General features: G+C 37.9%; 3 protein-coding genes across 3 annotated transcripts; 2 read left to right on the top strand and 1 right to left on the bottom strand.

The window, feature by feature from the left end:
- The first annotated feature begins 7,346 nt into the window (after positions 1-7,346).
- On the top strand, positions 7,347-9,023 carry LOC113298868 (phosphoserine aminotransferase 2, chloroplastic-like). The gene has a single exon (XM_026547731.1). The coding sequence runs from the start codon at positions 7,459-7,461 to the stop codon at positions 8,758-8,760; it is 1,302 nt and encodes a 433-aa protein (XP_026403516.1). The 5' UTR covers positions 7,347-7,458; the 3' UTR covers positions 8,761-9,023.
- Positions 9,024-9,584: 561 nt separating this feature from the next.
- Positions 9,585-11,009, top strand: LOC113298867 (LOB domain-containing protein 20-like). The gene is made up of 2 exons (XM_026547730.1): positions 9,585-10,501; positions 10,655-11,009. Exons 1-2 carry the CDS (start codon positions 10,130-10,132, stop codon positions 10,988-10,990), a joined length of 708 nt encoding a protein of 235 aa, XP_026403515.1. The 5' UTR covers positions 9,585-10,129; the 3' UTR covers positions 10,991-11,009.
- Positions 11,010-11,193: 184 nt separating this feature from the next.
- Positions 11,194-12,854, bottom strand: LOC113298866 (histone-lysine N-methyltransferase SUVR3-like). Its single transcript, XM_026547729.1, has 2 exons — positions 12,185-12,854; positions 11,194-11,675 (listed from the first exon to the last, which is right to left on the bottom strand). The coding sequence occupies exons 1-2, from the start codon at positions 12,852-12,854 to the stop codon at positions 11,287-11,289; spliced, it is 1,059 nt and encodes a 352-aa protein (XP_026403514.1). The 3' UTR covers positions 11,194-11,286.
- Between the last annotated feature and the right edge of the window lie 25 nt (positions 12,855-12,879).

The following is a 12,879-nucleotide window of genomic DNA, read 5'->3' as shown; positions in this document are numbered from 1 at the left end:
CCACATACCTGGATAAAGTTCTGAAGAGCCAACTGATAGGCAAACCTTTGTCTGTTAGGAATAAGCTACCAAGGATCACCTTTGCACCGAAGCAGTCTGGCTCTGTGAAGCAAGATACCTGGTTAGATTTATTAATTGAACATTTAATGTTACCACCTCCACCACTCTCAAATACCCGCCATTGTTTCCACCACCCACTGCTTCTTTCACTATCGCCATTAAAAATTATTAATATAATTTTTAACCAGGGCCACTGTGGCACAGTGGTAAAGTTATTGGATGATGATACCCGTTACTTGAGTTCGAAACTCGCCAGCACCAAATTCTTTACCATTCAATATATATATATATATATATATATATATATATATATAATATATATATATATATATATATATATATATATAGTTTTTAATAAACTTATTTATTAATAAAAATATGTACTTATTACATTCATTAAATGAACATTTATCATGAAAAATTAATTAATCATTCATCATGAGCAATTAATAGGACACTAATTAATAAAGTATCTATAATGGTTAGTTGAAAAAACCATGGTCGTAGATTTATCCATCCTAGAAAAATCTCGGCCGCTCTTCATCTAGCCTAACTTAGCCAAGCTTTGTTTTTTATTCTAGAAAAATCAATTTGTACTTGGTTAAAAATTAAAATTCTAGTTACTCTTATTATTTTTATAACATTGTAGAGCTTGATACTACTTTATGGGTGGAACCGTAATAAAGTTTGAGCTTGAAAATTGGGAACTTCTAATTGTAATAAAGTTTGTCAAAAAAAAAATAATTTGTTGCCCAGAAAGTACATATTTGAGTTTATTTGGTGATTCACATGATGTCAACAAGAAGTTGTTGCGTGCCCCCAAGATTTGCTCTATCTCATTAGTCATTATAGTATTGAGTGAGTATATGTGAAAAAAATTCTATGGAGGTCTTATAAAGACCTTTATTTATGGGTTTTTGCAAAACAAAGTCAAATTTCAATCCATTATTTAACAAGGTACTTAAATTGTTATTTTATACTCTCTTATGAATCATAGGCTGATAAAAATACTAGGTAGTATGGTTGTGTTACATAAAAATGCTTGGGCTTCAAGTTTTTAACAATTGAGTTGGTTAGGCACTTGATAATTGCACCAAGAGGTATAATGACGAAATTCCACTTGCAAGGGGGCAGTTTTTTTATTTATTTGCATAGTTACTTAGGGTTGTCGGGAAAGAAAGAAGATTGAGAATGATTTTATTTTTTTTGGAAATCTATTTTAAATATTTGATTTTGGATCGTAATGTGCCAACAGCTAATTTGTTTTTCTGTTGGAAACTTTTCATTTTTCATTGAGTGATTTGTGCTTTGTAAATGGGTAGTACTAATGCAGACGCGGTAACACGAACACGACACATATATGGATATGAACAAATTCCTAAAAAAGTAGAATGGAGACATGTTACGAAATGAGTGATATTTTCATTAAAGTTTATATATTATGAATATAATTTCTCAACCATGCTGATAAATTGTTGAAAAAATAACAAACCATTGTAAAAATAAATACATACCAATAAAATGATACATACAAAAAATAAGCCATTTACAGTACACATCAAAATAATATGTGACAAAAGCAATTAATATAATCGATGTGTCTGACATTGAAAAGTCTGTTTCAAGGGTCGTATGCAAGCATATGACTATATTAAGCGCATAGCTTTGTAATCTCTTTTGAATTTATATTCACCTTTTTGCTTCAAAAACACAGACACATCTTCTGGTAAAAGTGATTTATTTTTTTTAAAAGGTATTGTCCGTTACCTCTCATACGTAAATAAAATTAACAAATCTCCTTTCATTAACCATTTTGTCTAGATCTCAATTAGCTAGTTGTGTACATGTGGCAAAAAAATTTTTTTTGCAAAATCCCCAAAATATCCTCACCTTCTCTGATTTATTAAATCCAGTTAATCACGTTTCTTCCATACTGCCTATAGAAATTTGGGTATTTCATAGGAAAAAGAAAGGTTGGCATAAATAAGGACGTGGGATTGTTATAATTGCTTTTAGGTGATGAATATTGAAATCAATCAATAGTTCCTGATTCGATCCTATGTTTTTTTTCCTTAACTGAACACTTGATTGCAATTTGCATATATATATATATATATATATATATGTATATATATTTTTGATTAAGTTCAATATACAGATTTGGGTTTTCTATTAAATGGTTCAATTGTTCATTTTGATTTTATATTTGGGATACAAACAATTGAGTGAATTAAATTAGAAATTAGATTTTTTTTATTTATCAATTGACTAGAAAGTAGATGAATCAATCATTGTTGGATGTTGATAGGTACATGAAATTTTGGCAATGAACCGAAATTATTCTAAGTTAATAACAAATCAAGGACACCGTTTTGATAATTATGTTTTTCTATGGCCTTAAGAAGTTGATAGGCATGGAATTAAACATATCAAATATATAACCTACAAGTAATTGCAATTGTTATTGTATTTATATTCTCTATATTAAACACCGTCTTATCATTGTTGGAGAATATCAACGGGTGTAAAAATCCTGTATTTTACTATTTCAATTGATCTAATTGGAGAACTTTCGAAGGTACATTTCTTCTAAATATAATATCATTTTGTAAAATGCAAGCATACCTATGTTCTTTTTAATGGCAGATATGTTCTGTTCGAGAAAGAAGCTGACAGTTTTTTTCTCTACCGCCACCGCTAACACCACTTCCATCTTCGACACCGTCTTCTCCACCAACGACCTCATCTGGCGTCGTCACCCCCTTTATCTGTTTTATTTTTTATTTTTGAAGCATGCATTTTATTAAAAGGAAATTATTTTACAATTTTTCATGGGTACGTAGTACCCACAGAATCATGAAATAAAATTTGACTAATAAAAGATGGGATTTCCTGGTCCCATATTTTGGTTGATGAACTTCCCATTTGACTTCCATATGCCGCATGATTGGCCAAACCATCTGCTGCTTGATTTCCTTCTCTGTAGTTGTGCTAAATAACAGCATGCGGGATCTGCCGAAATCTAATTTTTATTTTCCTCAATCATCCCTGATATGTGCCAAGGTGGGGGTAGAGGAAGTGATTAAGCTAGAAGGTTCTCCGAGTCGGTTTCAAAGAGAACTTTTGGCTATTGCCTTTCTATTGTTGTTCTTGAAGCCAATAGCAGTGCCCAAGTTTTTGCAGTTAAGGCAGTCTTAATTCCTAGTGGCAGAGCTAGAGACATTAAAGTTCGTGCGTCGGAAGCTCTGCAGATGAACCATGCCCCTTGGTTGGACCCAAAACTACTTTTAGGCGCAAACACGATGAATTGTGATGATTATTAAGAATTAAGGTAAAATTAGGTTAAAACGAATCGAAGGAAAAACAAAGAAGACAAGGAATTTAACGTGGTTCGCATTGTGCCTACGTCGACGGATGAATCTCCCTAAGGAGAGTATTTTATTTTATTGATTTCATTATAATGGTTTTCTCTCTCCGCTTTTTCTTTTTAACCCTCCCTCTTTTAGGGTTATTATTTTTTATACAATTGTGGATGTTATAGAACATTCTTCTAGGGTTTCAGATGGAAACGGGCCTCTGGAAATGGGTCAGCAAACTGGACCGATCTTTATTGGCTATTGGCCGACAATTATTCCCCGCTAAAAGTGATGTAGTTAGCCCGTATCGGTACTCGAATATTATGGTATAAACATCCCCCCTCTTAACCTATAATTTATTATGGGATTAAGACAATTGGATTCTTCTTGAACCGTGTTTATTGAAGTGCATTGCCACTCGCCCCCAAGCATGTTCCGCAAATGTTGAAACCTCATGTACGGTTGATCGAAGCTACTGCAGTTCATCTCTGTTTGCCTCTTCTGCAATCCAACTGATCGCATCTGCTACAAACCAGCTTTGCTCGAAGCTGTTGCAACCCAGTTTTGCTCATGACTACAGAGGATAGTTTTTTGTGGCCATCGCAGTCCAGTTTACCACAATCATTGCAACCCAGTTCCGCAGCAACTATTGCAGTCTAGCCTACATCGCTGCTGCTATTCTGATTCATATAACTATTGACAACATATAAAATTGATGTCATATCCAGTAGCAAAACCAAGACCATTGGAGGTCCAACAACACACAAAGTCTGTTACCATCTCAACTATTGAAGGATCACACCCTTTCGCTCGCAACTACCGCAGCTCAGCCCGTAATTGACAGCAGCTTAATACCAACAACTACTACTACCTAGTTTGGTCGGAAATTACTGACAGTCTGCAAATTCAAATTTCGTTTACAACAACAGCTCACACAGATTCCAGCCGAGCGACGTCAAATATAACTCATATTTTCCAAACAACAGTTACTAGTCAAGTTCTGCGCAACTACCACAGTTCAGTTTTACATCAACAGTTACAGCTCACTTTCAACACCACTCCGCTCCAGCATCACGCTTCCGTTGCAGACCAGTTCAGCCTTCAGTCCTGTTTTTGCATACAACAATGGTTCATACTCAACTGTTTCCCTTCGATCTTCCAGTCACAATAGCCTCACTTGGGGGCGACTTGATTATGATTTCCACAATCAACGAAGGTAGTTTTCTTTACGCTTCAACAACAAAAATTTACTCTTGGGGACGTCTTGATTTTCGCAAACAACAAGATAAGGTTGCCAATCACTTTAGCAGCAATGTTCCATACTTAAGGGAGAATTTTTTCATTGATCAAAGGAAATGAAATGTTCTTAACCCCCAACAAGTTGCAGGTTAAGAGGGGGCGATGTTTGTACCATGAGTAAAAATACCACATATTGGGCAAGAATATTGTTTTGGGACACTATTATGCTACCACCAGCCTACCCACTGAAGTAGCTACCAGCAAGTCCAGGTCTCCACGAAGTCAATGCCAGGTCAATGGTCAAATTCAACCGTCGGTCAACTGTCGAAGTCAAGTTTCCAGTCGTGCTTCTAACAAGTTTCAGTTAAGTACTATGCCATACTTCCAGCCAGTCTCTACCCATGCTGTCAGCCGTGCTGCCAGCCAGCATCCATCCATACTGCCAGCCATTATACATGTCAGCCAGTCAATCCAGTCTGCCAGTCCATTATGCATGTCAGCCAGTCAGTCCATCATGCAGAATTAAGACAGGGAGGCATGGATAGAGGTTTCATGCAGAATTAACATAGGGAGGCATGGATGGAGGTTTCATGCAGAATTGATTCAAAGAGGCATGCAAGGGCAGTTTCATGCGGATTAATGTCAGGAGGCATGCAAGGGTAGTTTCATGCGGATTAATGCCAGGAGGCATGCAGAAGCCATGCAGTGCAGGATTAATACAACATGCATGCAGGGGAACTTAATGCAGGGCATGGCCAGCAGGCATGCAGGGAAATTTAATTGAATTTTATGCTACTTCGCAATTAAGAGAGGAGTGAATTCGCAACTGTATATATAAGGGAAATTGTAACCCTGAGAAGGGGAGCTAGGGGAGAAAAAAGATCCAGGTAATTCTGATATCAATAAAATATCACTCCCCAAGAGGATTCGTCCGTGGATGCAGGCAAACCATACCGAACCACGTTAAACTCGTGTATCTCCTCTTTATGCTATTTCATGTTTTTAACCTTGTTTTCATCAACAACACCAAAATCATCGTGTTTACTACCCAGAAATATTTATGGGTGCAAACACCCCTGCAAAACCTGGGTGACCTATGGATGCTCCATTTGTTTTACTCTTAATCCAGTTGAAGTTCAAAATGGACCATCATACCGATATTGTTGATATCCTTTTTTATTTTGTTGGGTGGTTAAATATCGGTGCATCTCCTGGTATGATTGGTGGTGAGGAATCTAGTGCCGCGAAGAATTCTTGTTGCAGTTTTCGTACCCAGGATAAGATTTCTTCCGAAGTTGTTTGTTTTGTTGGTATATTAGGTCATTCCTAGCTAGCCATAAGGTCTAGAATATAAAACAGAAAGAGGATATTACATATGTTGACGCAGATTGTTGAAGAATTTGGGAAATGGTTGTCTGAGGCGTTAAGGTGAAAGTATGGGGATTGGAGTTTGGTGTATTTGAAGGTTGAGTGAGTAAGGTGTTCCAGGATGTATTTTCCGTTAGACAATGAATTAGAAGGTGACTTGCCAATTATGGATCAGCGTTGCATCCGGTACATGTGTCCGAGTTGGTCAAATTGATGTGATGTAAGAGGGAGAAGGTTGGTAGTCCTTCATTGATTGCTTTCCACAAGAAAGGCCGAATATTTTGTGGACATGGTAAAGTCCATAGGAATTTGGTAGGTGGTAGAGTGGTGTGAGTTGGTTGACCATGGGTTAGACATTTGTATCCTAATGAGGTAGTGTAGTTTCCAGATTTTGAGTGTGGCCAAATAATTTATCCTAGGGGCTATTTGGGGAAGGTGGATGTTTATGATTTTTGGAATCTATGATTGGGAAGGGTGCTTGATTTTTGTTGATTCCAGGAGTGGGAGATTGGGTCGATGATATCTTCTGCCATTCAGATTGGGTAATATTGTAAGGGGTCCAGATTTGGTGAGTATGGAATCCAATTGACTTCTACCGGAGTTGATATCCAATACGATGAAATATCAAATGTTGCATGCCAGGGACAATCGATGCTAGTTGTCTCCATTGAGGACTGGAAGATGAGGATATGGAATCAATGCCTTTTAGAATTGGTTGTTGATCTAGATACTTTGCACTGAAGAGACTTCCACAGATGGAGTTAGGTTGTTCATGCAAATTCCAGATTCTTTTAATGAGAAAAGTTTTATTATGATCACTGCTCCTCATTATGCCTAACCCTCCTTCAGATAATGGTTTTGTTACTTTATCCCAGCCTATAGGGTGAAGTGAGTCATGTCCGCGAAAAAAGTTCTTGGTGATACGATCTATAAAGAAATGTGTAGGTTTTGTGTTTGCATAATGTGGGTGGTATATAGTTATACTGTTAACATCTATAAAGAAATGTGTCACATATTTGTTTGTGTTTTTTTTTCCACCTATACATAGCTGCTGACTCAGCTAATTGGGATTTGGACCAAACAGTTAACTAAATGAGATTTTCCTAATTTTATTTCCGTATGGGAGATAATGCAAATAACCAATATTTACAGGGTGGTAACACAAAATAGCCCAAATAAATAAATAAAATAAAGGGATTTTAAGAAGAAAGAAACACTACGAAATGGACAACATGGTTCCAAGGAAGATCATCCGATTCTATTTTAAGATTCACTGTTATTTAAAGAAAACTAAAAGGGCTCTTTTGTACTTTGGTCCTAGGAAGTCACATCTTCATGAATCTTCGCCTCAACTATATCAGAGTAGCCTCCCTTGACGAATCTCGTATAACAAAATCTCTGTTTTTCGCTGAAAAGCTCCAAGCTCCAAATACAGATGGCAATGGCAGCAACATCTTCAAACTCGCTTCTTCTCAAAAACCCTAATCTTCACTCAAATGGGTTCTCGCTAAAAAACCCAACAACCAAACTCACCTTCCCATCTAGCCATTTCACAGCTCAATCTCGTTTAAACAAATCAATGTCAATCACCTGTGCAGCAACTCAATCTAAAGATCTCTCAACAAACAATTCAACAACCCCATCTCAAGATCGAGTTTTCAATTTCGCAGCAGGACCAGCAACTCTTCCCGAAAATGTTTTACAGAAAGCTGAATCTGAACTTGTCAATTGGAGAAATTCTGGGATGAGCGTTATGGAAATGAGTCACAGAGGTAAAGATTTCGTTTCGATTATTGAAAAAGCTGAATCAGATCTACGAACCCTATTGAATATTCCTTCAGATTATGCTGTTCTGTTCTTACAAGGAGGTGCAACTACCCAGTTTGCTTCTATTCCTTTGAACCTTTGTAACCCTAATGACTCAGTTGATTATATTGTTACTGGATCTTGGGGTGATAAAGCTTTCAAAGAAGCTCAAAAGTATTGTAAACCTAATGTGATTTGGTCTGGGAAATCTGAAAAGTATACAAAAATTCCATCTTTTGATGATTTGAAACAAAACCCAGATGCTAAGTATTTGCATATTTGTGCCAATGAGACTATTCATGGTGTTGAGTTCAAAGATTATCCAACACCCAAGAACAAGGATGGGATTTTGATTGCAGACATGTCTTCTAATTTCTGTTCTAAACCTGTTGATGTATCCAAATTTGGGATAATCTATGCCGGGGCACAGAAAAATGTTGGTCCATCAGGGGTTACTATTGTGATTATTAGGAAGGATCTTATTGGTAATGCACAAGATATTACACCAGTGATGCTTGATTATAAGATCCATGCTGAAAACAATTCATTGTATAATACTCCACCCTGTTATGGAATTTATATGTGTGGATTGGTCTTTGAGGACCTCGTGAACCAAGGGGGTTTGGTTGAGGTTGAGAAGAGAAATATGAAGAAAGCAGAGATTCTTTATAATGCTATTGATGGAAGTGGAGGGTTTTATAGATGCCCAGTTGAGAAATCAGTTAGATCGTTGATGAATGTACCATTTACTTTGGAGAAGTCAGAGCTAGAAGCTGAGCTCATCAAGGAAGCTACCAAAGAAAAGATGGTTCAGTTGAAGGGTCATAGATCAGTCGGAGGAATGCGAGCTTCCATCTATAATGCAATGCCGTTAGCAGGAGTTGAGAAATTGGTTACTTTTATGAAGGATTTCCAGTCTAGGCATGCTTGAGCTTGATCAATGAAGGCGATGTTTTCTGAAACACTATTAGGTTTTGCTTTGAAGTTTTAGTTGCTTTTATTGTCTTTGTTTGATTTTATCTTTTTTGATCTGTTTACTGTTAGATTTTGGTTTGACATTATAAGCACTTGAATAGTATTGCATCGTGTGGGCTTGGTTGTAGTCAATTTTCATTTGGGTGATTGTAAAATCTCCGTTATCAAGTTCGTACAAGATAAATCAATGTTACAAGTTAGTTTTGTTTCTCAGTATCATTATTATATTGCATATTCACACATGAGAAATTAGTTAAATTACATTATGTGCTGTAGCCTTGTAGGTTACATTTTGATCTACAATGTCTTGGTTGGTTAGACCTTTATACAGGTTTTCAGCTTCGTGTCATTCTGGAATAGCTCTTGGAATCTGAAAACTATAGTTGCTTCTCAGCTCTCAAGGAAATTGTAACTCAGTTTTTGGTTTGTCTCATAAGACCTTACTGTTATGTAGACTTGTCTCCTTTGGTATCGTTCATGTTTGTTGTATTTTTCTAGCTCACCCACATTAAGGGCAGTTTGCAGTAACACCTGCACAGTAGAAGGGTTCATCTTTGATTGCAGGGTATTGTTATGTAAACTGTTAACCATCTTAAGTTCTGGCTGCTGAAATCAAGAGCCGATTCCAGTTCCAGGACCATGTATCTGGTTGTAGCCAGTGAAGAGAAACAGAGAACATCTATCATGTCTAAACTTAAAAAGTACCATGTACAATATATCTGAATGTCACCAATGAAGGGAAACCTAAAACATCTATTGTGTCAACATATCTGAAATGGGATTTAAACATGAAGAGAGATTCAATTGATCTAAAAGGCACAGTATCCATTGAACGTGGAACTCACTGGCTCACACTCACCGGATAAATCTGGCACCTGAGTGCTCTCGGATATGAATTCGTTGGTCAAGTAGCATTACTCGCAGTACAGGTTAAAAGAGAGAAGCAGGAGACGAAAAAGAGTGCAATGAACATGATGGTGTCTAGTTTTGGGTTCCAAAACCACCACCCTCAACCCACACGCTACGGGAAGCAAAAATCTTGTGTGCTCCTCATCCACCAACCAAACAAATTTGCAGAAGAAAATTTTAACACCACCTTTGCACGTGTATTTCACACCAAACCAGAAATCTTTATTATTTTCTCTTTCCTCCCTCTTTTACACTCCATAACGTCTTCCAGAAGCATACCTCATTCACCCTCGCCAACCCTTCACGAAACCAACGTGCTCTCCCCCCCTTCATATCATAACTTACCATCTTCCTCGTAATTTATCTTTCTTTCTTTCTTTACCATTTTCTTGTTGCATTTAGTACGCCATTGAGATATGGATGAGCATCAAGGTGATGACAACTCTGGCATGCCACCACCCGAGGGTACCCCACGTGGTGGCATGGGTAAACGCGTTGCACCCCCTGTCTCATCAGCTACTACTGCACCGTGTGGAGCATGCAAGTTCTTGCGGAGGAAATGCATCAGTGGTTGTATATTTGCGCCTTACTTTGGATCAGATCAAGGTGCAGCTCGCTTTGCTGCTGTACACAAGGTTTTTGGCGCTAGTAATGTTTCCAAGCTGTTATTGCATATACCTTTGAATCAGCGACATGATGCAGTCATTACCATATCATATGAAGCTCAAGCAAGGTTATCTGATCCAATATATGGATGTGTTTCTACCATACTTGCTTTGCAACGACAGGTTAATCAAATCTCATCCCAGCTTTACCCGCCAACGACTTGAATTTATTTTATCTTCTTTTCTTTCCATTTCGTTGTTATCGTCTGAATATTTCATATTGAGAAATAAAATCCAAGATTTTCTATTTTAGCTGCATTCCTTATGTTTAATCAGGTGGCATCGTTGCAAGCGGAACTCTCCATGGTGCAGTCACAGCTTCTCAGTAGTAGGCTGGCAGTTGCAAATGCACTTCAAAGTTCTCAGCAGCAACAGCAGGTTGCAGTGTTGCAGCCAGCCTATTCCAACAACTCATCTGCCTCCAACAACCTAGTTAACTTGACTAGTACCTTTCCATCAGACTTCGATCTCACTGGTGAAACAGTTCCCTCAGGGAGCTTGATCAACAAGACATTCCAGCAGTCTGTGCCGCCAATTCAAGATGAGGAGGAGGATGAAGAAGAGAGCAGGCATCCTGTCATTTTCACAAACCAGATACTAAACAGGAAGTAGATAAGAGCAAGTTATGTTATCTATTATTTTGAGAGAGAGAGTGAGAGAGGGTTGAATGTTGAGATGCTCTGTACTAAGGTCCAAAATGACCACTTAGCTGATCCATATTTATACCAGTTTACACTACAGAAGTACAAACCCCTCTTTTTTTCTCTTAAAATTTCTCTGACCATCTATACTAAAATCACCTATACTAGAATCAGAGACCCAAAACTACTAGTATAACATTGTTGGCCAATCAAATGCCAACAAATTGACGGTTAGGATACTATGGGACAGTTGACCATAACCCATCATTAAGTTTCCTCCGAAGGCAGAGCTCCTAAGCAACAAGAGCTTCCACAGAAACACTTGAGTCTATTTTGCTTGAGCATCGGTTCCCCATAGCTAAAAGCAAGCTCTTCACCATCTAGTATGTCTCTGGAAGCGAAGAAGCAAAGCCGGGGGAACAAAGCTCCAGAACCCCGAACCAAAACCGTTGACAAGTTGCCACCGTCACAGGAATGGTTGATGAACCGTGCAGCATTGCCAACTCTAGTCGCGTCTATGTTTACTCGTAAGCATGCATTTCCAGATGGGAGGTGCTCTCTCACAACAAGAAGTGCAGAACCAAACTGACTAGTCGATGCAATGTCATCATATTTCTTTTGCCGCTTTCTAGCTTCTTGGGTAGTCAACAGTTCACCTACACAATAAGTGAAATTAGGCACAGCCAAAAGACTCATACTACCCCCCAACAGGCATGGTGTAAACAGATTGCTAAAAAAGTATGTCACAGAGTCGCATGGTATTATTGATATATAGGCAACAAATTGCGTAGATGCTACTTAAGAAATACAAGGAGATAAAACAGACAAGTGAGGAACATTGTCAGTCACTCAAGATAAGTTCGAGAAGATGACAGCAAGCGTAATTACTGAGTTAACCAACGTTGACTTAGAAGCCTGACATCCTAAGTTGATGATTACCAGTTCCAGGAAATATGGCTAAGCTAAGACTTGCGCACAAAAAATCCTTAAATGAATAATGGACAATACTCCAAACTGGTAAGGTAACACCACATTGCACCCGAAATTTCATTCTAGTTTAGGCACAATTGAGATTGGACACAAGAGGCTCAAAACCTATTAAATCCTGTTTGGTTTGGGGTACAAATAAAAAATATGTACAACATTATAAGAAATCAAAAATTACCTGCATACTCACATACAAACTCCCCACGAGGAACGAACTGAGCTGAGTACAAACTCCAACCTTTCCTCGCATCTTTGCCAATTCTCACTTGAACCGAAACTCCTCTTTGAGGCAACCGATTCTTACACTCCACTCCACAATCACAACTCGGTCCGCACTCAGTCATCAGCCCTAATTCTGAAGAATCTGAACCCATATTAGACAATGACAAGGGTTTCAATTTCGAACATGGGCACCGGATATCTCCATTGGTATCTTCTGAACAATTCTTACAAACACAACCAGAAGTACTATCCGACATTAAACTCGTCACATTCGATCCAAATTTCATCAATGAAACCGAACTCGAAACGATTCTTTTAGGGTTCGTTCCCCATGATTGAGACAAACAAGGAGAAGAAAAGATTTGAGAGAAAGTGTAAATGAAATAAGAGTAAGGTTCAGAATCTATAGTGTTGATAAAAGGAATCGGGTTTTTTTCAAGATTTCTAGAAGCATCTGAAACTCTTCTAATGGTAATTGATTTTGATAATGAATTAAGGGTTTTACAAGTTAATGAAATTGAAGCTAACTCTCTAGGAGATAGCCATGGAAGCACAAATTCTGCACACTCGATGAAGCTCTTGTTGTCCTCTTCAGCAGAACAAGTTTTTTTGGGTTCTCTCGACATCAAAAATTCCGAAATGAGAGAGTCC

This window comes from Papaver somniferum, chromosome 7 (genome assembly GCF_003573695.1).
Source record: "Papaver somniferum cultivar HN1 chromosome 7, ASM357369v1, whole genome shotgun sequence".
Taxonomy (NCBI): domain Eukaryota; kingdom Viridiplantae; phylum Streptophyta; class Magnoliopsida; order Ranunculales; family Papaveraceae; genus Papaver; species Papaver somniferum.
This window is presented reverse-complemented; position numbering and strand designations above follow the sequence as displayed.

What these genes read in the sequence shown, in the direction of transcription:
- LOC113298868 (XM_026547731.1), top strand. Translation starts at nt 7,459, where the DNA reads ATGGCAATGGCAGCAACATCTTCAAACTCGCTTCTTCTCAAAAACCCT.
- LOC113298867 (XM_026547730.1), top strand. Translation starts at nt 10,130, where the DNA reads ATGGATGAGCATCAAGGTGATGACAACTCTGGCATGCCACCACCCGAG. An exon ending in TACTTGCTTTGCAACGACAG is followed by an intron (nt 10,502 to 10,654) that starts GTTAATCAAATC and finishes ATGTTTAATCAG; the next exon opens with GTGGCATCGTTGCAAGCGGA.
- LOC113298866 (XM_026547729.1), bottom strand. Translation starts at nt 12,854, where the DNA reads ATGTCGAGAGAACCCAAAAAAACTTGTTCTGCTGAAGAGGACAACAAG. An exon ending in GTTTGTATGTGAGTATGCAG is followed by an intron (nt 11,676 to 12,184) that starts GTAATTTTTGAT and finishes CTTATTGTGTAG; the next exon opens with GTGAACTGTTGACTACCCAA.